Genomic DNA, 27,206 nt, shown 5'->3' on the forward strand with positions numbered 1-27,206 from the left:
AGTGGTGGAATTGGGTGCACTTTAAATGGACTATTATGCATAAACCGTATTAAAAATATAAAGTTACGGTAAGAGCATCAGGGCTTTTGCAATAGGTTTAAACAAAACCTTAAATACGTTATTCAATCCAAAGTAGATTTTAGAATATTAGATGTCAGTGTACGTTCAGCACAGGTTGAACACCAATAAATATTTATCTTTGTATTTATTCCTTCATAGGTGGAGGGTTATCTGGTGATCACGGTAGCAAACAAATCCAATATGCATGAAAAAATGATAATGATAAAACCAACCAAATCTATTAAAAGCGATAAAAATAGCACCTGGGGGAACCTGCATGTTCTATTCATAGCAGGGAAAGGCTTCGTCCACTACGTTCAGACGATTTAAACGGATCCGAACCAACGAATTCTGGGGGGCACAGCGGGAACTTTAATAACTACCAAGTGGTCTCAGCTGTGCGGTCATCGTCTATTACAAAACCGCTGAAGCGTATCGCAGCCAATCAAAGCCGAGAACCGGAAAATCCGTTTTTTTTTTACCACGTGTCATTTGGCCGCCACAACCGCCCGGTGGCGCTGATGCACCGCGCTCCGAGGCCGCTGGTCCCCGGGTACGGTGCGCTCTCCACGGCCCCCGACGGAGCCAGCGGATTACAAACTCTAGTTAAGTGGCGCACCGTCACCTCTTCCTCCTCCTCTTCCTCCTCCTCCTTCTCCTCCTCCTCCTCCTCCTCCTCTTCATCTTTCAACCCAGGCGCGCGGAGTGCATCCTCGCCGTGCTTTCTGCCCTGTGGGAATTACAAAGCAGCTCCTTCGGCTGTCAGCGCCAAACCGTCCGGGCTCTGCAGTGCGCGGTGCTGAGGAGGGGGGGGGGACACAGAGACTGAAGAGTGGGGAGAAGGAGATGGGTCCGCAGGCGCTGAGGCTTCCGTGATTGTCAAGTAGGCTAAACGGCAGTGAGAAGTTCTTTCGGCTCTGCTCGGATCTTTTCTCCAGGTCGTTGAGGTGAGTTTTCTTTTGTGTGTGTGTTGTTTTTCTGCAGGAGACGGGAGCACGCAGCCCGGATAGCGCGTGTCTTGAACCCGGTGCGTGAGATTTCTGTGGAGGTTATTCCAAAGAAATGCCCTGGACATTTTTATGCATCTTCTTATAAGTGAAAGGCGTAAATAATGACGTATGTCAATCATATGTATGTTTATAGCCCGGTATGTCATATACAGGTCGTGAGACTTTTTTTGTGTCCGTTTATTCTGTAGAATGATTAAGACCTCAAAACTATTTTTTTAGGTATCAGATAACAACATATTATTCCAATAAAATCCACAGTGGCTTGCGAGATTATTTGTGAGAAAACACTCCTCTCGGAAAGCCTCTGCTTTAATGTCTTTCTCTTGACTGGAGAGCTTAGATAAGCCCCATAAGCGTGAGGAAGATCGGCATATATATATTTTCCTCTCGCCCCTCTGCTTCATTCACTTGCCTTTCTCCAGTTTCTTCTCTCACTCCATCCCTCTAACCCCCCCCCCTCTCTTCCTCCCCCCCACACCCTCCTCACAACCTCTGTCTCCCTCACTCGCATTGCTTCTCTCCCTCTCTGTGTCAGCTCCAATAACACCGGACTGCTTCACTTCTGATACTACTCTCTCTCTCTCTCTCTCTCTCTCTCTCTCTCTCTCTCTCTCTCTCTCTCTCTCCGCTCACACCCAGCCGCCTTTCACGTGCACACTCATTCAGCTGAGCGTGCAGGCCGTCGACTTTCACCATCAACATTCCGCGTGTGGTCCCGTGCATGACACACCACGTACAGTTCTTTTGCAGGCCGACGTTACCCTCTTTGCCTGATAATGTCAATATGTGACGGAGCAATTGCAGTAATTGAATGTTATAGACTTTCCTTTGGATGGATCTTTGATGTCACTTTTGCCCCCCATGTCACTGTCAACACGTGAAGGTGAACGGTCACGCGCATCTACACGTTGGAACAAACACACACGCACACACACGCGCACACACACAGGCCAGGGTCGTGGCAATCAAGCTCCAGGGCATGATTGATTGTCACACAGTGGAGAAGCCGACAGTGAGGATCCTTCGAATGACTTTTAGAGATACCACACCACCCGGCGATCAATCATTACTATTCTGGTATTTTGGTTGGCCATTATTTTGATTCACACACACATTTCGTACAAATCGTTCAGCCTCTCAATCTGCAATTTGCATGTTTATGCTGATGATCGCGGCTTCCACCAACAGATATAAAATGAGGAATTGCAATTTTCTGCCGTTGTATTTCTTCGTCAAACATTGTAAAACGCCTTGTTATTCAATAAGTTCAAACATTTGAAAATAAGGATGAAACCCCCCCCCAACATGAGTCTGTAAAAATCTGAACACTAAATCCTCACTGATACGTTTGATTGCTTTTACACTACTTATAAAAATATAACAGTTGTCAGTATTCTAAACCACTTTATCTTGCCAAAAAGCTATTGTAAGATCCTGTGACGAAGTGCGATTTAAAAATTCACCGTCACCTCTGTGAATGTGATGCACATGTGACAGCTATTCCTCTGCTCTAGTGCAGCTCTGACACGCAGCTCCCCAGAAGACAGTAGCTGCAGAAAAGGTCCACATCCTCCGTCACTTATCAATGTCATCAGCCGTCACCCCAAGTAGACAGGCATCTGCTGCTGCTCACACACACACACACACACACACACACACACACACACACACACACACACACACACACACACACACACACACACACAGAGGCATGTTCACCAATGTGCGGCAATGTGCACCTACACACCCAGGTCCTGCGTGCCCCCTCACCTGCCCCGTGGCTGTGTCCATGCCCACTTGTCGGTATACGGGCCATTCGCTAAAAATAATCACCGCAACCAACAAACACATAGAACATGAATTATGGAAGAGGGAGAGAGAGAGAGAGAGACATTGAGGTCAGAGTCAGACCCACTTCCAAAAGCTTTTGCTCCCTAAGGATGATATTACTAGACTGCTGCATTAATATTCAGTTTGTACCATCCAGCCCATCAGACCTGCGGTTATCCTTTAATTTGGACTAACTGGACTTGAGGCTACCCAACGTTTCAGTCCAGTTCTCCGTGTGCATTATGCAGCTTGGTAAATGGATTGATGCATTTTGAGATTAATTATACATGCAATGTACAGCGTGTTTCCAATGTAATAGTAATGGATTTATAGGCGGTGTCATCTGGATCATGCTAGACATTGTAAGCTCAGGGGTGAAGTAAAGAGCACATTGGAAGGCCATTAAAGTATTATTGATTATTCTTTAAAGCATTTATAAGCGTGCTGCCCCATTCACAGTGTTCTGCACTGTACTGATTGATACCAATGTCACATCTGTCAGTTAAATATGAAGCTATCAAGAGATGCAGAGCTTAGCTGAGCATGAAGACTGACAGCAGGGACACAGATGGGAACCTGGTTTTGTCTGAAGGTAACCCTCGGTAACCATCGGTAACCATCGGCGAGAAGGCAAATATAAACGCGCATCCCAAAGTGTTGAACTGTTCCTCTAAAGGTCCTGTACACCAACACACCGGTGTTTCTTTTTACAAACTGGTAATATCTCTCGTCAGGTTGCAGAGGGTCGGAATTATGTCGGGAATTACACCAAGTCACAAGAGTCCGTGTGTTATTAACAACTATAAATCTGTTGTGCTTCACTCGAAACACGGCAACAAAACGAAAGGGGAGAGTGAGGATGTCAATCAAGCTGAGTCGGCACACGCCCACACAGGTATAATGAGGCAGAATCATTGAAACCACTGGTGTGGGTGGTTGATGGGTGTGCAGGGCTTTTAAGCACAGGAGCCTTGTCCCTTGTGAGACATTAAACTTTATTGACATGTGTGTGTGCGTCATATTTACTGCTGTGTACAAAAACTCCCTTAAGATGTGTTGCATAGTTTAACACCTGAAAAGAAGGAGCAGCTAGTTTTCGGTCGACAACATCTCTCACCTTGAACAAATAAAAAAGCAGCCGATGTAATCGGTTGTGAAGATGGTTAGTTCACATCAATGAAGTTAGTTCATCATCAGTGCATAGTGACTGTGTGGTGTTGTGTGAAATTATTTCACGCAACAGGGTTCTCTGCAGCTTTTACGAGGTGATTTTATTTCATAAAACATTTGATTTAACATCATCACAGAGTAAAAAAAGTCTGTTGTCGTGATTCGATGCTGACGGGATTCTATTCGGGGACTGTGAACACTATACACTGTTAGGAAACCTGAGGAGGAACCCTGCCAACCTTTTCTGGTTACTCAGCAAAGCTTGTGTGTGTACGTGCGTTTGTTTGTCCGGGCATGTGTACATGGTATGTATTCTATGTATGTACACGTGTATTATGTATTGTGCGCATTAGTGTTCATACTGTAGTGGACGTGTGCATTTGTGACTGTTCTGGGACATCGTCTGATAGTCAGTGGCTCCAGAGTCGTGACCTTGAACCGAGTGCAGTCTGCTTAGTCAGGCCCGCTGCATTTGATCATGTGAAAGCCAGCAACGGTTCATCTGTCCATCTACCCCTTTATCTATCCATCCGTCTTTAAGAAACCGACCCTGTTTTTTGTCCTCTGTCTCTCTCTCTCTCTCTCCTTTCAGCGTGTGATTGTGTGTTCAGCATGAGTAACATCTACGAGTCTGCAGAAGCCACGCTGGGCTTCATCAGCTCCCCATGCCTGGCCAAAGTGGAGCTGAGAGTGGCCTGCCGGGGAATCTCGGACCGAGACGCTCTCTCCAAGCCTGACCCTTGCGTGGTGCTCAAGATGCAGTCGCACGGGCAGTGGTTTGAGGTACAGTAATGGGGTCGGGATGAGGCGTGGGGGGGGGGGGGGGGGGGGGGGGCACTTGTGTGTCTGCAGTGCGGAATGAACATGAAAGCAAAACGGTTACATCAGTCATAGCGTCCTTGCATGTGACAGTAACTCAACTCGACCATATGCCGTGGGAGTCCTGATGCTGTACGCATCGGCTCTCAGCGTGATGCTCCTCGTGGATTTCCCTGAAGACAACACTTGAAATAATTCAAGCACGTGTTATTTATGTTTGACTAAATGGTCGGGTGAAATTAAGGACCTACACTGTCTTGCAGAGCTGTGATTGCGCCGCGAGTCTCCTCACGCTAAGATAAGATGAGATGATTCTAATAAAGGATGGATGCTGATTTTCTGGAATCATGGGGGGGGGGGGGGTTATCCAGCTCACTTTACATACAGTATACACAGCATAGACTGTTTAGCACGGTGAAGTGTTCCAATCTGCCCTTTCAGAGACTTGGATCTCCTGCTTGAATAAACATCTCATTCCCACCTTAGTGTCATCGCGGGAAGTAGCGCCCGGATTAGCTGAACTTCGTACCTAGAATAAGGAAAAGATGAATCTGGAGGAAATTAGAAAGAAGTGGGTCTGTTTTGCATCTTTCTTCCCTTTCCATTCTGTCTGTGATATACAGACACATGCTGCACATGCATTTACCCGCAAACACACGCAGCGCTAGTGACCCACTCTGACACACAACCATGGATTTCCAGCACGGGGCTCAGACTTCAGCGTAGCATTATTCTCTCTTTGGAGACAGCACAAAAAGCCACTTTGTCCGGCGTGCTGGTGTTTGTGTTGCTGTGTGCATGCGTGTGCGTGTCACAATAAGCCCCTTAGTGGGATTGTAGGATTGGACGTGTGTTATTACTGCTCGTCGGAATCAAACTCTGTTGAATAATAATAATTGGATAATTGCTCAGAGAGCGCTCAAGCCACTCGGGTGTGTTTATCTATGTATGTACTCAAGTATGTGTGTGTATTTTCTTTTTTGCTTTGATAAGAGGCCGGCCCGTTGAGGTTAGTGTGAGAAAAATCACAAATGTGCTTTTTTTCTCGAGTCAAACGCTATTCACTTTTGTGTCTAAATGTGTGTGTGCGCGCGCGCGTGTGTGTGTGTGTCTGTGCGTGGGTGGGTCAAAGGGTTATCAACAATAAAAGGGACCCGGTTGCTGCTGATAGTCTTGTGTAGGTTCTGTTGGCAATACTGAGGGAGACTTTTGACTTTCTATTCCTCTGTGCATCAGGCAGTTAGAGAGAAGAAAACGGCAGATCAATGTTCCAGCGTCTTTGTGTTTTCCAACAGCTTGTGCGATGTTAGCCATCAAAAACCAAATCCATACTCCTAGTCCTCAAGTTGAAGTGTAAACAATGTGGTAACAATGTGGTAATCACTATTTGGGGTAATTGCTTCAGTGCAGAAAAGTCTGCTGAAGTTCACATCAATGAAGTTAGTTCATCATCAGTGCATAGTGTGTTTGGTGTTCTGTGAAATTAACTGTATCAAAATGATGAGAAGATATTGTGTTATAGTATATTGCTGTTTTTTAAAAATATTTTTGATTTTCAATTGGGCATAAAAAAATTAGCAATTAATACAATAATAGAATCAACATATCAAATGAATGAAAAATTATAAAACTAATTTTTGTTTAATTGAACATAAAAATTAATAAAGCATTTAAACTAATATGAAAATAGTTATAGAAATATATTCAACAGTATAGTTTAGTGATTTTGCATTTTACCATTTCTGGTGTCATTGATCCTCTTGGGGTTTGGCAATGAAAGCCCTGCGACTTTGACAAAATCTTTTAGTCCAATAATTTATTGGACAAACTAGGATTAACCCGGAGTTGTGTATGTGTGTGTGTGTGTGTGTGTGTGTGTGTGTGTGTGTGTATCCATGCACCCTTCCCTCTCTGCACCTGCATGCACATGTGTGTTGGCAGGTGGACCGCACAGAGGTCATCCGCAGCAGTAGCAGCCCAGTCTTCTCCAAGATCTTACTGGTGGACTACTACTTTGAGGAGGTCCAGAGGCTCCGCTTTGAACTTCATGACATCAGCTCTGGCAACAATGGCCTCCGCGACGCTGACTTCCTGGGAGCCATGGAGTGCACCCTGGGACAGGTCAGTGAATCTGTTTGTCAGTGCTCGTCTATATGCAGAGCAAATGTGAGACATTGCAAGACAGATTAGTGCGTACAGGAGTGAGAAAGGAACATTTCCTGTAATGTCACCGTGTTAACTTCCTGTTACTCTCCTCCACTGTGCACTGTCGGACAAAAGAAACATCTCCACAACGCCAGGCTTTATCCAAATAAATACGATTCAGCTAGGTCGCTGCACAAGCTAAGTGGTGCCGGACGGTAGTGTTGAGGTAGCATCTACGAACAACGCGAGCCTGCTTCTACAGGTGAACGCGTGTCAGGATTGCATTAATGTGCATCATTGGAAGCACATAAAAGCAGCAAATTGCATTCAACCAGTATGTTTTTTAGAGTATGGGTGTTATGTTAAACGTCTCCGTGAGACCTTGACAAGCATGGATGCAGATTGTAAGAATCACAGGCTCACATTTTTTTAATCCTTAGTAAAAAGAACGAGCGTGTTGGGATTTTAAACACCTGGCATGCGGTAATTTGTACATCGATAAGGGCGAGAGAGCAACTTTAAGCTTAGAGAGGCTGACTTTAGACGTGAATAAAATCCTAATGTAACCTTTTACTCGAGGTGGGCTGCTGTCCATATCTGCATTTACATTGAGCTTTCGATGTCCTTGAGTCCTTAGTTACAGAAAGCACTGACTGTGCATTGAGCTATTTTTTAAAGTGTTTATATGTGCACACGCTAATACATAGGGCATTTTTCCCCCATAGTGGTGTTCTTGCTTCTTCTTAATAATGCAGTTGCAATCAATATTTAAAGATTTCCTTTTGTTTACATGCTTCTTTTAGGGTCCGGAAGCATCTTAGATTTATTTTTTTGGGTGGTATCCCTATTAATGAGTTAATTTAAGGATTTCACCAGCTGAGTCAAGCTGTGAAAAAGGAACTAGTTAGATTGCGAAAAGAACAAGAGTTCCAAATAGTATTAAAGTGTTTGCATCCACTTGCTATTGGAGGAGATGCTGCCGGCAACATAAAGCTGGTGGAATTACAATGGGAATGAGATAAACCTTAAACGGACAAAAGGGACTTGGAAGGAGAGAGATAGCGAAATTTATTGAAATATGATAAGATGCCAACATTTTGTTTATGCCGTTTGTTGCCTGACTGTGTTTATTTGGGATCTCTTTGCATGTTCAGTGGCCGCAACTATTAATTTCCGATGGCATCGCTGCAAAATGCAGCCAGGGGGAAGCGCTGTCATGTGTGCATTGTGTCATTGTTTCTTGGATGTATCCACAGACAGCATGTGAGAAATTACACAAGACATACTGTAGTCCCTAAAGCGTCTCAATATATATTCATTCTTTCAACAATGGATCACATGACGACAGAGAATAAGATACGATAAGATAAGACATTCCTTTATTTGTCCCACAATGGGGAAATTCACAGGATCGCGGCAGCAGAGTGGTAATTTTTACATGGTAAAAATCAAGAGCAACAGTAATAAGTAAGATAAAATGATTGCCTAAGTAGGCAGGGTGCTTCTTTATAGACATTTTCAACTTAATTGAGCATTTAGCTTAATAGCCATGTATTGGTGACCAGAAATACTGTTGAATACAGTATTACATATTACTGAAAAGGATAAAAAGGCTACTGCTTGCTAATAAGTTATATCAACTTAAAAATGACATGTCAGCGTTGTATCTGCAAGCTTGCTTCTACTTTCCCTGAGTGGCTAAAATAAATTGTATGAATAATAAAGTCTGCCGCAGGGCAAGTCAGTTTCCCCTGTAAATATTTAATGTAAAAATAAAACGTATCATTCTTTTCAGATTTGTCACATGAAGATTTCTATTCAAAATGAAAGAAGTAGACATTCCAGTAAGTCCCTCAAAACAAAGTACCTGTGTACTACTTCTGCTCCTTTGATTAACACCGGATGAAATGGCTCCCTTTAACTCCCCGTTCTTTAACCACAGACAATCAAGCGGCCATTTATAGCTCGTGTAACACCTGGCCGGCCAGAAATAGTAATTGGTGAAAAGAGCCCCAGAAACACCTGAGAAAATTACATGTGACGGGTAGCAAGAAAGGTGACTCCACCATGCTGTTTTCTGTCCATTTGATGTGTGAACGAGACAGTTTTATGCTAATGTGACGGAGGAGTGTGAGGTCACGCGTGGCGCGGCGCCTCGTCCCCTCTGGGGAGAAACGATGGACGTCGGGAGCTGCTTTTGTGGACTTTCATCTCTGTTCCTTTCAGATCGTCTCCCAGAGGAAACTGACCAAAGCTCTACTCAAACAGGGAAACACGTCCGGGAAGTCCTCCATCACGGTACGACACTGTTTCCACAGTCAGCCCCGCCACACACACACACACACACACACACACACACACACACATGAACACGCACGCACAAGTCGCACGCCACACCCTCTCTTGCACTCAGGAGATAATTCATTTGATGATGTTTCCTGTTCAATTGCTTCTTTGTCATTTCCATCTCATTTTCGCTCACCTTCTTTCCCCCCTGTTTTGCCCCCCCCCCTGTGAAGGTGACAGCAGAGGAGTTGTCTGGTAATGACGATTACGTGGAACTCTCCTTCAGCGCTCGTAAGCTGGACGACAAGGTTTGTCTTATTGTGTGCCGTCTTTCAGAAAGATTAAAAAGCTTTTTCCCTCACATGTGATTCATACTCCAAGATGTGTCTGAGTGTGTGCCGTGCAGCCAGATGCATGCATGTGTGTGTGTGTGAGTGCGTGTGTGTGTGTGTGTGAAGAAGTATGTGGGTGGAGGGCTGTGGGAATTGGCGATGAAGCAACCCACGCACAATACACTAAAGTACAATCCGGCATTAGAGGAAGCCTGCTGAGGTAGGTGAGCCCCCCCTCTCCTCAATAAACCCCTCATATCTCAGCCACACCACCACACACACAGATAACTATATTAATTTTCAGCCTCCAACACACACACACACACTGGCCACGGATGACTAATCCAAACAAGTTGTTCCTCGGGGGAAGGATGGAAGAAAGCGAGGATAAGGTTGGTTAAATGGAAGAAGACAATGAAGGGACGGGTAGAAGAAAGGATGAAATAAGGCCTGAAATAATGATTCTGTTGCTGTTTGAATGATTTATAGGGATCAAAAGCAGTTCTGAGGCAATGACTTACATGCATGTTTCCCCTCTAAAGGATTTCTTCAGCAAGTCAGACCCTTTCTTGGAGATTTTCAGAATAAACGATGATGGCACGGAGTCGCTCGTTCATAGAACTGAGGTAATTGCTTGCACATACACACACACACACACACACACACACACACACACACACAGGGTTACTTTCTGCCTCAGTCCTGTGATCATTAAAAACTGTGATCTGTTTGTGTTCCACAGACAATCATGAACAACCTCAGCCCAGTTTGGAAATCATTCAAAGTTTCCTTGAACACACTCTGCAGTGGTGACCATGATAGGGAGCTAAAGGTGAGTCCGTAACTATTCATGACAGGTCATTAAAATGACAACATCATTTTATAAATTCTTTGATACAATATGGAACGATCTGCGCCTCCCTTCACTCTGGAAGTCCCCCCCCCAAAGACACAATGCACATTTAGAGGCTAAGCAGCACCCGAAGCCCTGCAGGTGTTTCTTTGCCAGGTGTTTTTTTTCTTTCTGCGGAGCATTCACATTATGAGATTTGTAAAACAAACACAAATCTGCCACACACACACTCTAAATAAATGAAAAAGCCTCGTGAGCGAGCAACAAAGCAGCCTTAATCATCTCCGTCCAGAGTCACGAGTTGTCATACGGATCCTGCAGATAAATGCAAAGAGCTCTCTGGCCGACCTAAACTCTCACCTTTACTCGCCAGGACAGAATCCTTGTGCGCATGTTTGAGCATGTGAGGAAGCGGTGGCCGCACATCAGCTCCAAACAGTTATTCCCGCCATGAATAAACATGAACTTTCTCATTAAATATTCAGAGGCGTCTTAACTCTGCACGGCTCCTGACAGCAGGAGAGAGGCTCACACACTCACTGAATCACACGCACGCGCCTTCGGGGCTGTGGTTTCCAGGGCTACCTGTTTGAAGCATTGGCGCTAAAGTGAGAAATGGCAGGGCAGAGATTTCTATTCAGAACAGCGCTTCCTTTTCAACGGGCTGCTAACTGACCGATGCATAAATGCATAGCCCTCCTTCTCGCACTTTGCCTTTATCCTCGTCCCCTTTCTCTCCACCTTTCTACTTTTCCGTTCCGGCTGTTAGCATCCACTGGATGGGAAGGAGACTCGTCTTTTTTCTTTTTTGTTTTCAAGCCTTTCTCGATACATTGAAAGACGGCTGCACCTCGCGCACAAAAAACACCAGGCGCGCACACATGCGATACCGCAAATGATCCGTTGGCCACTTAAGGAGCGGGCAACTGTCTGCTCAAGTGGGAGATGGGAAATAAGGGGATTACTGCCAGTGGTTGCTGTTAATCAATGGTCGTTGGATTGTTTCTCAACACAAGTTGTTGGAGTGACCGCAGGCAAGAAGGTCACAGAGCTCAACTGCAAAGTGACACAACTAACCAGAGTCTCCATTGATCAATGCATTGTAATGTTATTGATTATGAAACTCACGTGGGACAGTCTAGATATTGGTTCCATTTTAAAGGCTTTTCAAATTTTAGGGTTGTTTCTTTATTATGTTGAGAAACACTCAACTCGCACGTTTCACAGGTGATTGAGGCGATTTATCTTGTCTGGCAGCTCCTTCGAGAGGAACAAACTATTGCCATGAAACACGCGCACGCACACACATAAAACGCTCTCTTAAGCCACGTCCCTCTCAGCATCCTCAGATTAATATTTCACCGCTCCATCTCCCCCCCACGAACACCACCTTATCAATCTTTCAGCATGGCATTTCCCTGCATGCCACGGGTGCATTTAGATGACAGTGTTGCAGCTGCGCTCTAAATGAATAGAGGTGTGTGCACGTGTTTTTGTTTGTGTCTGTTCCAGTGCACAGTCTGGGACTGGGACTCTAATGGAAAACACGACTTTATTGGGGAGTATCAGACCACCTTTAAGGAGTTGAGAACAGAGCAAGAGGGCAAACAGGTGAGAAAACGCAAGGAGACAAACTTTTAGATAATGGTTCCACAATAGTTGGATCAAGCTTTATATATGCAGTGCACTCCAAAAAAATGATTCGAAAGGCTAAATATATTAATCAATGTCAAAAAGCTGTGATGTATTATTGACATACTGTACATGTGAGATCAAGCAGCTACACCACAAAGAGATGGTTCAGACCTCTTGGCTGACAGGACATTTACGTGAATGTGTGTGTGTGTGTGTGTGTGTGTGTGTGTGTGTGTGTGTGTGTGTCAGCTTCAATGGGAGTGCATCAACCCTAAATACCAGATGAAGAAGAAGAATTACAGAAACTCTGGTGTTGTGATTCTCAACCACTGCAAGGTGAAGTCTCCCCCTGAATGAGTCTCACAGGTCAAGTAGGAATGGTTGTTTTAATTATCAATTAAAGAGGAGTTACATTTACATTCAATGTTTCTCACAAGACACAAGTTTTGTGCGTCTTTTTAAATGTTAGTTTGCTGAGTCTTCTTCTTCCCTGCCTATTGGCCATTTGAAATGTGAAAGCATGTGACTACTTTGCAAAATCATAGCATTTGTACAGAATACTCCACAGGGTATCTTTTAATATGCCAATTAATTGTCAAGCTGATTAGCTGTTTTGTCCAACTTGCAGTATAAAACCAATTATTTTAAATTAAATAAAACAAAGAGTTTTAACAATTTTTATCAATGAATTATTTCAGCACTATTAGCAAGCACGGCAACATCAACCTCATTCAGTTTTTAGTGTATGCTACCGTGACTCCATGACATCCATAAATCTCAACATCCCCCCCGACAGATCATCAAAATGTATTCCTTCCTGGATTACATCATGGGAGGCTGCCAAATTCAGTTCACAGTAAGTTTTGTCACACATAATCGCCTCAATTTTTAGAGCAGCATGTCATTGTCTGCCCATGCCCATTCATGCGGTGCGTTTGTGTGTGTGTGTGTGTGTGTGTGTGTGTGTGTGTGTGTGTGTGTGTCGCGGTCTCAGGTGGCAATAGACTTCACAGCATCCAATGGGGATCCCAGAAACAGCTGCTCCCTCCACTACATCCATCCCTACCAGCCTAACGAGTACCTCAAAGCGCTGGTGGCGGTGGGAGAGATCTGCCAAGACTACGACAGGTAGAAACCACTTCATCAATCATCATTTATCTACTGACAGCACGCGCACGCATACGCGCTAGCTTTTCACTCTCGCAGCCGTCGTCCTCCTTTGTCCTTTCCTCTGTAGCCTTCTCACATTTTTTTCTCTTGGAAATATGTGCCTTTCTCTGTTTGCAGTGATAAAATGTTCCCCGCGTTTGGTTTTGGAGCACTCATACCACCCGACTTCAAGGTAGGACGTTGGTGTGCATGTGTGTCTGCAGCAGCAGGGGGGGAGTTCTGGTTACCTGAGATTTGAATTTGCGATCTCTGTCTCTCTCTCTGAGCCACAGCCGGCCTTTGATCAACATGAAAAGAGAATGCATCTGCCAAACTCTAAATTGGACCCGAACATTTGCTGAGTGCTCAACTTAACGTGGCCGCTAACAGCTCTGTGTTCTCTCTCTGCCCCACGTGAAGGTTTCACATGATTTCGCTGTGAACTTTGATGAGGATAATCCCGAATGTGCTGGTGAGCTATCAAACACATACAAACACACACTCTCTCCTCTATTTACACAGACCCTTTGACTCCCTTTCATCCACGCGCCACAGGACCAAAGCGTCTCTCTCCCTCCCAGTTTGTTCCATATTTCACCCTCCATATCTGTCCAGCTTTGGTTTTTGTCCTCAAATATACCGACACACACATATAAACACACACACACACGCGCGCGCGCAGCTGGGAGATTCTTCACTATGCTGCTGGAAGTATTTCGGTCTCAAAAACAACACTAATCTGTATGTGTGAAATGGGCTCCTGCAGTCCCCTCCCCACTTATCTGCGTTCCTGCCGTGAAGGTCTGTGCGTGTCTCTGCGTGGTTCGTGTGCACTATGGGAATGCTTTCTGAAAAATGCCCAATCACCTTGGGGTGTAATCTCACGGACTGATTCAATTCAGCGGATACTTTTGCAAGGACAAGAACTTTGACTTCGGGAAGTCACAAATAGAGGTGAAGGTACATTTACAAGTGTGTGTGTGTGTTGCAGGAATCCAAGGGGTGGTGGAGGCCTACCAGAATTGCCTCCCTAAGATCCAGCTCTACGGGCCCACCAACATTGCACCAATCATCCAAAAAGTGGCTTCGTCTGCCTCGGAGGAGATGCACACCAAGGAGGCCATGGTGAGCAAGAGGATGGAAAGGTTTTTTTTTTTTCCTGTTGTTGTGACTGTTGTGTTTTCCACTGCGCACACAAAGGTTGAGACAAATAAAGACGAAAATTGATATATTCGAGCAGGTAAAAGACAGGACGGGTAGAAAGGGACGCATTGAAAAGAAGTGAAGTGATTTATAATAATTCAATTCCAGACTTAAATGTTAGAGCTGCGTCCCACTTCTCGCAGGCTCTCTGGTGGATTAGAACAAGCTTTATTCAAATTAGCCTCTGAAAAGAAGCCACTTTTAAAACATAAAAGTCAATAAACATGGCTTCCTCGTCCCACTAGGAATACTTCATCCTGCTGATCCTGACGGACGGCGTCATCACCGACATGGCCGACACGCGGGAGGCCATCGTGCACGCGTCCCACCTGCCCATGTCGGTCATCATCGTCGGCGTGGGCAACGCAGATTTCACCGACATGCAGATACTGGACGGGGACGACGGGATCCTGCGCTCACCGAAGGGCGAGCCCGTCCTCCGCGACATCGTCCAGTTCGTCCCCTTCAAGGACTTCAAACACGTGGGTGCTGACGGAGGAGGCGTGAGGGGCGAGGGCTGGATGGATAGACAGTTTCACATTTGGGAAAAAATCGTAGAGGTTTAATAAATGTATTTCAGGCATAAAATTGGACAAATTCTCCAGGCAGGTCAGAGTTTATTAAGACATATGCAACAATACTTATATACAAGTGGGGCATTACATAACAAAGCAGCAGCATGAGGTTTGTAACACGCAAAATACTGTGTTTGTGGTGTGTTTTTCTAACATGCGTGGTTCCTTCTTCACAGCCGGCACAACTATAGTGGATACCGAGTTGCTCACTTTTCTTAGGCTGAATAACAACATGAAAGGGAATTAGAAATTAGAGGCTACAACAGTATTCCTGATATGCTAAGGAATTTCACATCAAGGCCGCAGACTGTATAGAAATACTTCACAGAACAACGCGTGAGGTTCTGAACAGAGAAGGCTTTCACATATCTGCACTGGGTAACAATTTATGCCCAACAGTAACAGTAAGTAAACATGGGTTAATAACCTCCTTTATAATCAATGCCTCAAGCGCTTCTGTGCCTCATCCAGCACCTGGCTCCTTTGAACAGCATCTGGTGGAAGAATAAAGGCTAATAAACTTACCAGATGGTTAAAGCAGATAGAAAAGATATTATCATTTAAAGTAATGGGATGCAACATATAGAAGAAACATAACATAAGCCTTCTTTTACAAATGAGAAGAGGAATTTATAAGCAATAAAAACGGCTTTGTTCAATTCATGTCCAGGATTTTGCAAACGCGAGCCTTACTTTATCTGATACGACCAATAGTTTATGGTGGCTAAACTTTTGATATAAATTCCCATGAAGCTGATATCATTGAGTTTGATTACTTTTTTGATGCGCTGCTTTTCATCAAAAGTATATAGCTTTGTGTTTGGATTCAAACACGATTTTAATCCCACGGTTGTGGCCTATTTGACCATGACAGATTTCTGTCTCACAAACACAAATTGGGGGCACCTGAACCTTTAACAACAACAGCAGCATTTTTTATTCAACCTCCAATTTGTACTTCAATATACATACATTTGGATATACCAGGATATTCACAGGATTCCTATAAAATAACCATTTAAAACAAAACCATATATATATATTTACAAAACCATATATATATATATTTACAAAACCATATATATATTTTTATATATATATATACATATAATTTTGAATAATGTACATAAGATGTCAGCATTAAGTCTCAGCTACTGATAGTTTCATGAGTCAGGAGAAAAAACAAGCAACGGTATTTAAAACATTCTACTCAGCCGTGTCTCTGTCTACGTGTCTGTGTGTGTGTGTGTGTGTGTTGGTTTAATAGGTGGGTGTCAAGTCCCATATTCAGGGGGTAACAAGCGGGAATATGTGGGCGTAATATGCTTGGCGTGCTCGTCAAAACCCATCAGCTTTCTTCTTACTGTGTGTGTGTGTGTGTGTGTGTGTGTGTGTGTGTGTGTGTGTGTATGCGCACGTGTGTCTCTCTGGTGGCATTAATTCTGTCTGACTTTGACAGGGTCTGCTTGGCCCGGTCCGTCATGGGGAGTTTGGTCATTGACAGGCTGACACATAAGCAAATTACATTCCGCTAAACATTGAAAGAAGGGAAGAATGTACAGAGAATGTACAAAACAAAAGTACTCAGAGAGACAGTCGGAGAGGTGAGCAGTGAACAACAGGAGGAGCAGGAGTAGGGAGGTTGCCCGGTGGTTTTGGTGGAGGCGGAAAGGAGGGGTCAACAGGAGACCGGAGCTAAAGACAAAAGGGAGCGAGGGAGTGTGTGACAGAGGTGGAGAGGTGATTTTCTGCTCTGTCGTTTCTTTTCAGAAGGGATTAGCGGGACGGGGCTGCTGTGAGACAGGCAGAGCGGGGGGATAGCAGGTAGATAGGAGCAGGGAGGGGTGGTGGAAACGGGAGGAGGGAGGCGGGGGCGGAGGGTTTGGGGTGGATGCTCTTTGATGATGCATTGTCTCTGGGAATTATGTGAGACGGAGTACGACAGACTCTCTGACTTACAGGGTTTGGAGGCGTGTGCGGCGTGTGCGGCGTGTGCGGCGTGTGCGGCGTGGCAGCGTTCACGCGGGGAGGACGAGGGGTAGGAGGAGGGGGAGGAGGGGGGGGGGGGGTAGCTGACCTGTGTGTGCGCGCAAAGTTAAGCGTGTGAATTCATGCTCGCATTGGAATACGTGTACATACATATGATAGCATAGAATGGGATATGTTCTGTTTTTCAGAGGTGGATGTAAGTGTTTTGCCCGCTAATATGCATAGTTTTACATTTAATTCATTATTAATATAGTCCATTGATTTAATAAGAGACCTCGTTTTGAAATGAAATGGGATTCTTGACATAATCCTTTTGGATTTTGAAAGGGCTTTGGTTGACTAACTGTTTTTCATTAGTTATGTATGTCATATGTGTTACAAAATAGAAAGCAAAGAGGGAAGAAATGTCTTATACAGACATAGAGAAGCACATCATTAGTTATTTGTTGAATCACGCACAGAGGACATAATAGATCAAAATTCAATGAATAATAATTAACACTTAGCTGAAAATTCTGCAAGGCTAGAATGCTCTCAATTTTAAGACGCGCATCCTCGCTACAAATAGCTCCAATTAAGGTCCTCAATGAAAGTGTTTTCGCGATTCAGCAGGGACGTTTCAAATGGTAATTTGTTAGGAAAATATACCTTTTCCATAAACTTATCTTGACCCGTCAAAATTGGATTTGCCGTAAGTTGTTCTCAAAAGATTGGAACAGACATAAGTGGACTATAGTAGTGGACTATCATCTAGTAGTATTATCTGCATCCAGGTTTTATGAAAAATCCCCTACCTTGGTAATGTGTAACGTGTGCGCTTTCAAGAGTTGTTTTATGTTTTGATGAATAGACACCAAATTATAATGCCAGAGGACAAAAAGGTGACATCAGGCAAAATGAGCTTTTCTGATCGCATCGTTCTCACTATTCCAGACCTCTGGCAGCATCCGGCTGATAGCAACACCACAGTAAATCTCAGCATCCCAGAATGGAGCACGGCTGACGATGTGTGTGCATTTATGACCGCTCTCTTCCTCGCTCTCCTTCTGTCTCTGTGTCTCCAGGCCTCCCCAGCCGCACTGGCTAAGAGTGTTTTGGCAGAAGTCCCCAACCAGGTGGTGGATTACTACAACGCGAAAGGCATCGCACCCAAGTGCATGTCGGACTATGAGTCCACGAGAACCTTCAGCCCCTGACAATGGACTACATGCAAACACTCACGCACACGCATATATCATGTACATATATACGCATAGATGTATGTACTGGAAAAAAACACATACACATGTTAAAGCACAAGCACGCATACACACACAAACGCATAACCACAACACATACTACATGAAGTAGCCTAGCTCGGAGAATTAGCTCGTTCTAGTGAAACAATTTGATCTACTCCTTCGATGACTGTTGCATGTTTGGCCACAATAGCGTCACCTGGAAAAACTATTACTATTTACTGTATATCTAAGATATGTTTATAGGAATAAGAGCAGTCTTCTGAACCAGCATGCAGACTCAGACCGTAAGACCCGCACAAAAGAAATGACATTTCTACCTTATTTAGATAACTAGCAAGTAAACCAAAAGATCGGTCGCTCGAAAAAGAAGATGGAACTGCGTAGCCCGAAATGCCTACAATTAACATAGCAACCGTTATTTATGGGACGGTCGTGTCCCTGTTAGTGTACTGCATAAAAACATGAATAATTCAGCTCCTGCTAATATCCAATTTCCAGGACCCGCTCGCTAGCTATGAAATGAAGTATCTCTGTCATTTGAACGACATTCAGGGTTGTCTCGGGTGTTTGGGGTTCTTTTCTACAGATTTGTTTGAGATTTTGCTAAATGGAAATAAACAACTTAATAATTGTAATAACTTCTTAATAACCTTCTTACATTGTAAAGACTTTTGGGAGGTTAGCAAAGTGTGTGTGGTAGACACTCATCTGTGAGCTGATACTGTTTCTTCCTGTATTCTGCATGTTGATTAAAATAAAGACATTTTGGTTTTCTCAGTTTGGTGTTTTTTGTGTGCATGTGTAGTTGTACTAATTATGCAGTGGCTGCATAAATATTCATTGCAAAAGGGGATATTTTCCTGGAAAGCAACTCAATGTAAGAATAAGACGTGATATTTGGTGAAGAATGCTGTGAGGTGGGAGGCTGCGTACTGATCATGGACATTGTAATGTTAAGTCGACAAAGGATTACTGCATAACAGCATGACTTCCTCTGAAGTGACACATATCCAAAAACATTTTGTGAGGTTGGGGTGGTGAATAATCTAGATGTAAAAAGAAAGACAACAAAGAAAACGCAGATGACAGTCTTTTAATTAAATGATGTATTTTCCCCATTGAGCTTCTGTTTCTTAGTTTGCCACTGAACGTGAGTATTTGTATATACATAGTACATGTCACATACCGCTCTCGTGACCAGCCCAGTGAGTCTACTCTGTTATTTGTGTGTGTGGTATTTGAAAGTATCGTTTAGTACTGGTTCTTGAGCACTTTATCGGCATAATTTGTCTCTCACTCCCTCTACATCACCCAGACAGACATTAAAATATAAGAATAAATTATCTCAAAATCTCCATATATTTAATTAGGGCAAATCAAAGTTGTGCTGTCCTGAGAGTATGCTCCATACGGCCTCGGTCTGCGGCAGTCAGATCAGTATTCAACAGACGAGCATCCTATCAGTTTCCCGCAGCAGAGGAATTATAGACATTAAGTGGAAATGTTGTATGAAGGCTGGGAGAAACAAATGCTGTATCTTCTATACTATTCATTTCTGATCAAAATAAAATCTGAAATCATTATCCCAAGATAAATGTTTTATACTTACTACACTTACCTGGAACAATGACTCAATGATAAGAGAAAATAATCAGAAAAATAAGTCTTATGCATATAGTTAAAATTCATAAGCCACCAACAATCAAATCAAATCACTGGGACTTATTTTTATTGTTTATTATTGTTCTTGTTGTTTTATGTCATGCAGTATAGAGCTCAGAAAAGGAACTGGGAAATTTTCCAGTACAACTTTGCAAAATCCATCTGTTGATCACGTTATATTATGTAAAAGAATGTGTTCACACTTTATTGACCTTTAGGTGCAACTGTTATGACAATTGCTATTTCCAAGGTCAATAAGGTATTGTAATTACATTACAGGTCATTTAGCTGACGCTTTTATCCAAAGCAACTTACGTTACACTTTAAACCCATGGCTTTTTAACCATATTTTGCCCGGGGAGCAATTAGGGGTTAGGTGTCTTGCTCAGGGACACTTCGACTTGAGACATGGGGCAACCGGGACTTGAACCACCAACCTTGCGGATCCCAGCAAAACCGCTCTACCCCCTGCGCCACGACAACCCGATTAATTACTGCATTTCGTCTTCCTTTCTATTGAGTTACTTGTATTAAACCTTCAGCTAAATTAGGTGAACTCAATAACAGTTTATTTGCGTTTTCAGCGTAGCAATTTATAGAGAAAAAAAAAGGAAAGTTGCGTGGAACTATTATCCTGCTCCTGTGTGCGGGGGGACTGTTATTGTGACGGACCGGAATACGCCAGGGTGACATTTAGAACAGGACGAAAGCGAAGGCATGGCTGTGCGTATGTTGTGAGAGGTCATGCCGCTTTAGTTTTTGTGCAGTTTTTACACGGCGCACACGTCTGAGAGCGCGATGGCGGCGTGGAGCTGTCGGCTTCTCCTCCAGCGGGGAACTCGAGTGATTTCTCTCCGGGCGGCAGCGGAAAGGTGGCTAATGCTAACCGGCTAGTCGTGTTATTATAACTGAACTTAAGTTAGCTTCAGCTTGACTTTGCTAATTTACTGTACACGTTTGTAGCCTTTATTATATTATATATTCATGCGTGGCCACACTGTAACAAGGAATGTAATCTGTTTAAAAATGGCAGAGACACGGCTTTTAAAATGCGCTGCTTATTGTTCTTTTGGTACCCCGTTAACTGCATGTGTTTGAGTTTGGAGCAGTTTGGCAGATAAAAAGGCAATCCAAAGAAGCTACCTTGGACTCTTGGAATTGCTATTTTCATTAAAAAATGAAACATTCATTTGCAATGCAAATGATTATAAGAACAGAATCATTGGCAGCCCTTAAATAATATGCACTCATCTATTCTACCTTTTACTCTTTTCTTGATTGAACAGAGTTCTTATAAGTATTTGTTCTTCACGTACCTGATGGACTTAATGTGGAAGAAAAACTTAACCGGTTCCCTGAATTTCTTTCTTCCTTCTCTCAGTCCTTCCCATTTGGTGGGTTGCGTTAGGTCAGTAAACACCACAACATGGTTTGATGAACACCTCACAGAGGAAAACCAGGAGTACATGAGGAGAAGCGTGGCGCAGGAATACAGGAGACAGACCGCCGATAGTCTCAACCCACTCAAAGATGAGCCTTGGCGGCGCCATGAGTGGACACAGGGTGGGTGTGGCGTGATCGCTGACGGCTGCGTGGATTGTGAGTCCCCTTTCCGTTCGCTCGCTCTTCAATCATCTTTTCAACGGTTCCTCTGCCCAGGTAGTCGAAGAGTTGGGCTGGTGGCCGTGAAGTTGGGTATGGCTCCCATCTGGACGAAAACAGGCGAAAGACATGTCGCTACAATGTTACAGGTAGCCCACACACACACACACACACACACGTTGTGCCTTAGCTCTGCATCAACACAACAGCTGATGTTTTTCTGGAATGATGATGTGTGATTGTGATCCGTAAAGAAACAAGAATTGAATAGCAGTGAAATAAATTGGGTTGTTCTGTTGAGTGCGGAGGAACAACAGTTATTTGATGTTCATGCACATCGCGTTTTCGACTAATCCGTCAGTGAAGTGAATCCTTTGCAAACTGCCGGCGTGTGTGCTGACATTCTCACTCTCTTCATTAATAACAGGCACACTGTAGCACGACACGCCCCCATTGCATATTGAGTAAAATGTCAACGTTAATAATCAGACTTTTGCATTTTCTCCTCAGCGCTACTTTATAACAGATCAAGGAGAAACTTCCAATCCCATCTGATGACTCACATTTAGTCAATTGTTTCTTTTTAGCTGATCTGGGAACAGTTGGCGCTAAATAAGAAGTAGAGCGTTTAAATTTACTTTCTCATGGGGAAAGTACTCCCACCAATTTGGCATTGTAATGGAGGTTCTGTCTCAAATGATGTAATAATTCAGTGAATAATTACAGATTTGATTATTGCTTCCTCTTCTTTCCTCACACTGATTTATTTGCAATGTGTCATGTACTGCTAAATGGCATTGTCGTTCTATTTTGAATAGATTTAGTGACAGTGAGATATTGTGAGTTAGCCAGTTGCCCCATGTTTTAAGTGTTTTAAAGCTGACTATATAATTGTTTGTTGAGGTCAAAAACAAAGCAAGTGGCACAGTGAAAACTCCATCACACTACTCTGTTAATCCAGTCTTAACTTTTCTTTTTCCAGGTGCAGGACTGCCATGTGGTAAAGCACCTGTCCAAGGAAGAATTCGATGGACACACCGCCGCCCTCTTGGTTGGAGGGAAAAACGTATCTCCATTCCATGTAAGAAATGGCTGTTAACACAATAAGAAAATGCATGTGTTTTTAATCCTAGCTGTCATACTGGATTGACATATTATGATGTAACTTTGACTAAATTATTGTAGCTGTCATGTTTCTTTCTGGCTATAATCTATAGTTTATTTTTTATTTATTCAAAGGTTCAGTAATTGTTTTGTAGTAAATTGTAACGTTTGAGAAAATCTTATCATATGCTCCTAATAACAGCAGTATTGGGTGGAGGCTGCTTCACCAAATACTTAGCGGCATCACAGTGTCCATTTTTGCCTCATTTCAGTTTTGGCTACATTTCATGATCATTAAAAACTCAAATCTAATCTTTGCGACAGCTTTATGGAGGCATAACTGGGTTTTGTCATTTCCCTGCAGCATTGAGCCTCTGAGTTCTATGAAAACAGATCCATAGTCAGGAAATGATACTCACCCACTAACCATCAGTGACTATCTCTCATCTCTGGCGTCTAAATAAACTGGATCCGATAGATTTCATTGCTGCTATTTCCAGCGGACATTGACATGCACACACACACCGTTGCAAATTGTCTTCCATGCTGGTAATAAACTCAAAGGTCCCACTACTGCATCAGACTGCATATCTGACCTCTATAACGCAAACACTGCAGCCCAAAGTGACAGAACGCAACCTCGGCTCCTCTGCTTACTCTGATCCAATGCGTCTCTAGGGGTGAAATCTCAGTGTTTTGGTTTTTCCCCTGAAGAAAATTGTCTCTTTAGTATGTATATGTATACACGTGTGTGTATAAATATAATGAGGCATTTTTATTTTCAAATGTTTCATCTGTGTATTTAGGGTAAAAAAAACAACTAACAAATGAACGATGATGAATCAAAGCGTGATGTATTCGTCGGGGTCTTGGTAGGCCGCGGTTTAGAATCCCTCGCACATCGCCTCGCCGCTCTCCAGTCAGCGGCAGAGTTTGTCGGAGCGAGAAGCTTTGGCAGGCTGATTTTCACCCTTCTGTTGAGAGGGAGAGGGAGAGTTTTCAGTGACTGGAGGGGCTGAGATGAGAGCGAGCCGACTGAAAGCAAATGTCAGAGCGGCTGACTGCCAAGCGCGTGCGTGTGTGCGTGTGTGTGCGTGCGTGTGCGTGTGTTGGCTCCTGTACAGTGAGAACAGGCCCACTGTTAATTTTAATATGCCAAAGTCCAACTGCTGTTCGTTCTTCTTTCAGCACTTGAATTCCCTCCTCACCATTTTCTCTCTCTTCCGTCACTCTGACCGACAGAAGTCTGAAGAGCAAATGGAGATGTTCAGGAACGCCGGCGTGCCCCCGAAACAAAAACTCACCACCTTCAAAGTCTCCGACAACGCCCTCATAAAGCCAGGTATTCACATCGGATGTAGCTTATAAATGGATGGATAATTGTTTACTATATTTTCATGACAAACAATAAATGTTTGTTTTTTTTGGCAGCCTTGTACAATTGTAGTATTATCTGGTTTGTGTGTTCAGGCACTCCTCTTTTTGCGGCACATTTCCGTCCAGGCCAATATGTGGACGTTACTGCCAAATCGTAAGTCCATTTTCTGCCAGCCTTCCCTTCTTGCTTCCTCGTTGCTTCCTCTCCTATTTCCTACACCCTTTTAGCCCCAGCGTCTATATATATATATATATATATATATATATATATATATTATATACATATACACATACATACATACATATATAACCCTAACCCATTTTTTTGTTTTACTTTAATAAAAAGTCTAAACCTCTTTTTTTATATGTATGAATATGAATTTTCTCCTGTGCGTAGCATTGGTAAGGGTTTTCAAGGTGTGATGAAGAGATATGGGTTCAAAGGTCAGCCGGCCACCCACGGCCAAACCAAAACTCATCGCAGACCAGGAGCTTCTGGACCTGGAGGGGTTAGACACACACACACACACACACACACACACATACTGACACTCATCCCTGCCAGATATGAACAGTTGGCTTCGTGTAATCCAGTCATGTGAGCGTGCGTGTCTTTTATCATCTGCGTCAAGGATCCGGCCAAAGTCTTCAAAGGGAAAAAGATGCCTGGCAGGATGGGCAACGTCTTTGTCACAGCTTACGGACTGAAGGTACACAGTCACTCACAAGGCCGCGGTTTGGAACTCTCTTGTCCTCCACTGCATTGTCCGGTACCCTCTCACCTGCCTCTTCCCTCCTCCAGATATGGAGGGTCAATACCAAGTGCAATGTGCTGTATGTCAACGGCTCGGTCCCCGGCCACAAGAACTGCGTGTTAAAGGTAAAAAATAATCCTATTCAGATACACTAGGAAATCAAAGGTCAATCCCAGCATGGTTAGCGTTGCGACAGAGACAAGTGACCTCGCACCTCTAAAACACCTTTACACCTGCAAGACGGTGCGATCCATCTTAATGACACCGTGCTGGATCAGCTGTGTGTGTGTGTGTGTGTGTGTGTGTGTGTGTGTGTGTGTGTGTGTGTGTGTGTGTGTGTGTGTGTGTGTGTGTGTGTGTGTGTGTGTGTGTGTGTGTGTGTGTGTTGGGGTGTGTGTGTGTGTGTGTTGGGGTGTTCTTCTGCAAGGGGACGGGAACGTGCACCGTAATGGTGTTAATAATATCCACAGCATCCATCTCCATACTCAGCACGTTGCGTTCGCCTCGCGACGATGACTATTTGTTTTGCAGACAAGTGATAATGAATACAAGTGTGCATCGCATTTCACCCAGCTCAGCGGTCCAACACACACACACACACTCTTAGAGTCACTTATATTAAATTGCCTTAAAGGGCACACAAAATGGTTAATTATGTTTGTTCATTGTTTGTTTTTGTTGTTGGGTGCTGCTCTAATGTCTCTATATAAATGCTGTTTTATTGATTTCAAATTAAGAAAAAAAGGCTGCAACTGATAATAACCTTTTATTATATTTTTATTCAGAAAAAGCTTTTAGATCCGCTGCAGTCTGACCACAGGGAGAGGGAATGGATGTAATTAATATGGGGACACATAAGAAACAGATCTGGTACTGATTTGGTAGCCAGTACATGCCTCGGCCCCCTGGGCAGGAATGGCAGACCTTGCCACTAACAATAGAGAGTACTTATGTGTGTGTGTGTGTGTGTGTGTGTGTGTGTGTGTGTATATATATATATATATATATATATACACATAGATGTGTTTGATTTCTTGAGGGTTTGTTTTGCCTCTGAAGGGGGGGCATGACGCGAGGTTTCAACTGCTGATTAGATTGAAAGAAATCTTTATATAATAAATTGCTGTAACACATTTTCCAGACCCCATGCTAGCAGTACCAAAGAACTTGATTTCTTCTACAAGCTGTAGAAAACTCAAAGATAGTGTACTTCAATAATTCAATAAAGCCCAGAAAAACAAATCATCCTCGCATTGGAGAAGTTGGAGGATGCAGGCGTTTTTTTTTTTTCCTTTGCTTTCTTCACAACAACAATCTTTAAAGCTGTAGGCAACAATAAGCAACTACTTCTGTCACTTAATTGTTTCAGAATTAAGAATGTACTTACTGCCATTACATACGATACGTGTGTGTGTGTGTGTGTCTTTTCCAGATTAGAGATACTATCCTGCCAACAAGGAGCTCCACCCTGCTCAGCCTTCCTTTCCCCACTTACTTCACAGAAGAGGAGGGCGACCTGGATGAAGACCTGTACGACGACAACTTGTTCATTCACACAGACCCGTCGTTAACACTGACCTAACCACACACACACACACACACACACACACCCAAACCCACAACTCCATGTCTGGATCTTGTAATAAAGAGTAATTGCTTTGAACGTCCTGTGCCCTCTAGTTTATTTTTTTGTGTGAGATGCAACAGCACAGAGCCTGTCTTGTTTGATTTTAAAATGTATTTCGCCCCCCCACCCCCCACCCCTTCCTTGCCCACCCCCCTGAAACCATGGTAACTGTGATGATGATGATGTCACTAGAGGATCCCCGAGCAGAGAGAGGGTAAGAGAAGAAAAGAAGAAAAAAAAGACAGTAAAACAAAACAAGTGAGGCAGATGTGGTGTAGAAATGTGCAATATCCTTGCAGGGTGCAGGATAAGCAGGGGGGGGGGGGGGGTTCAATGAGTTGCGCAAGCAGAGTGAGAAGAATACAAACAGGAGGGAAAGGCTCTGTTGGTCGGTGGAGGGATGAATGTGCTAGAAGTTACAGAGGCGGATACAAAGGAGTGAAACGGGGAGAGGTGGAGGTGGCCGGGGAGGTGTGGGGAGGGCGGGAGGCAGGATGGAGGCTGCATGACAAAGGCTGACATTTGTGCATAAGAGGATAAATGAGGACATTAATGTTGCAGCAGGAACCGCTGGGCGCTTAAGTCTGTGTGTTCGGGTTCAAGCGATGAATTAAAATAAGGACGCTGAAAGATTATTAAATAATCAAATGAGAATTATCTCTTCCAAATTGTTTGTTTCGTTTAGGGTGGATGTATCCCCCACAGGCCTGCTTAGGATTCATGGCTGTCATGTAAGAACACGGCTCAGATGGCTTTGAGGCTCTGTGACGCCTCGCGTGCAA

General features: G+C 43.7%; 2 protein-coding genes across 3 annotated transcripts; both read left to right on the forward strand.

Annotated features, from left to right (window-relative positions):
- The first annotated feature begins 590 nt into the window (after positions 1-590).
- On the forward strand, positions 591-19,070 carry cpne4b (copine IVb). Its single transcript, XM_040188509.2, has 16 exons — positions 591-1,007; positions 4,663-4,853; positions 6,831-7,010; positions 9,261-9,332; positions 9,554-9,628; positions 10,195-10,278; positions 10,395-10,484; positions 12,018-12,116; positions 12,390-12,476; positions 12,937-12,996; positions 13,135-13,268; positions 13,428-13,482; positions 13,710-13,761; positions 14,281-14,414; positions 14,738-14,974; positions 18,121-19,070. The coding sequence occupies exons 2-16, from the start codon at positions 4,683-4,685 to the stop codon at positions 18,250-18,252; spliced, it is 1,662 nt and encodes a 553-aa protein (XP_040044443.1). The 5' UTR covers positions 591-1,007; positions 4,663-4,682; the 3' UTR covers positions 18,253-19,070.
- A 1,515-nt stretch (positions 19,071-20,585) lies between these two features.
- On the forward strand, positions 20,586-26,460 carry mrpl3 (mitochondrial ribosomal protein L3). Of its 2 annotated transcripts, none has more exons than XM_040189221.2 (10): positions 20,586-20,831; positions 21,341-21,522; positions 21,619-21,710; positions 22,544-22,642; positions 23,908-24,007; positions 24,136-24,196; positions 24,440-24,551; positions 24,675-24,752; positions 24,845-24,922; positions 26,230-26,460. In XM_040189221.2, the coding sequence occupies exons 1-10, from the start codon at positions 20,758-20,760 to the stop codon at positions 26,377-26,379; spliced, it is 1,026 nt and encodes a 341-aa protein (XP_040045155.2). In that variant the 5' UTR covers positions 20,586-20,757; the 3' UTR covers positions 26,380-26,460. The 2 variants fall into 2 exon arrangements, with proteins under 2 accessions (XP_040045155.2, XP_077937845.1); XM_078081719.1 differs by having other exon boundaries at positions 20,598-20,831; positions 23,854-24,007.
- Positions 26,461-27,206: the final 746 nt, after the last annotated feature.

The sequence above is a fragment of the Gasterosteus aculeatus genome, chromosome 10, assembly GCF_964276395.1.
Source record: "Gasterosteus aculeatus chromosome 10, fGasAcu3.hap1.1, whole genome shotgun sequence".
Lineage (NCBI taxonomy): Eukaryota > Metazoa > Chordata > Actinopteri > Perciformes > Gasterosteidae > Gasterosteus > Gasterosteus aculeatus.

Excerpts from the sequence above, each read along its gene's own strand:
- mrpl3 (XM_078081719.1), top strand. The coding sequence starts at position 20,758 with ATGGCGGCGTGGAGCTGTCGGCTTCTCCTCCAGCGGGGAACTCGAGTG. Across the intron at positions 24,008-24,135 it reads CAACGCCCTCATAAAGCCAG|GCACTCCTCTTTTTGCGGCA; the intron begins GTATTCACATCG and ends TTGTGTGTTCAG. Across the intron at positions 24,552-24,674 it reads GAGCTTCTGGACCTGGAGGG|GATCCGGCCAAAGTCTTCAA; the intron begins GTTAGACACACA and ends ATCTGCGTCAAG.
- cpne4b (XM_040188509.2), top strand. The coding sequence starts at position 4,683 with ATGAGTAACATCTACGAGTCTGCAGAAGCCACGCTGGGCTTCATCAGC. Across the intron at positions 12,997-13,134 it reads GCTGCCAAATTCAGTTCACA|GTGGCAATAGACTTCACAGC; the intron begins GTAAGTTTTGTC and ends TCGCGGTCTCAG. Across the intron at positions 14,415-14,737 it reads TGCACACCAAGGAGGCCATG|GAATACTTCATCCTGCTGAT; the intron begins GTGAGCAAGAGG and ends TCGTCCCACTAG.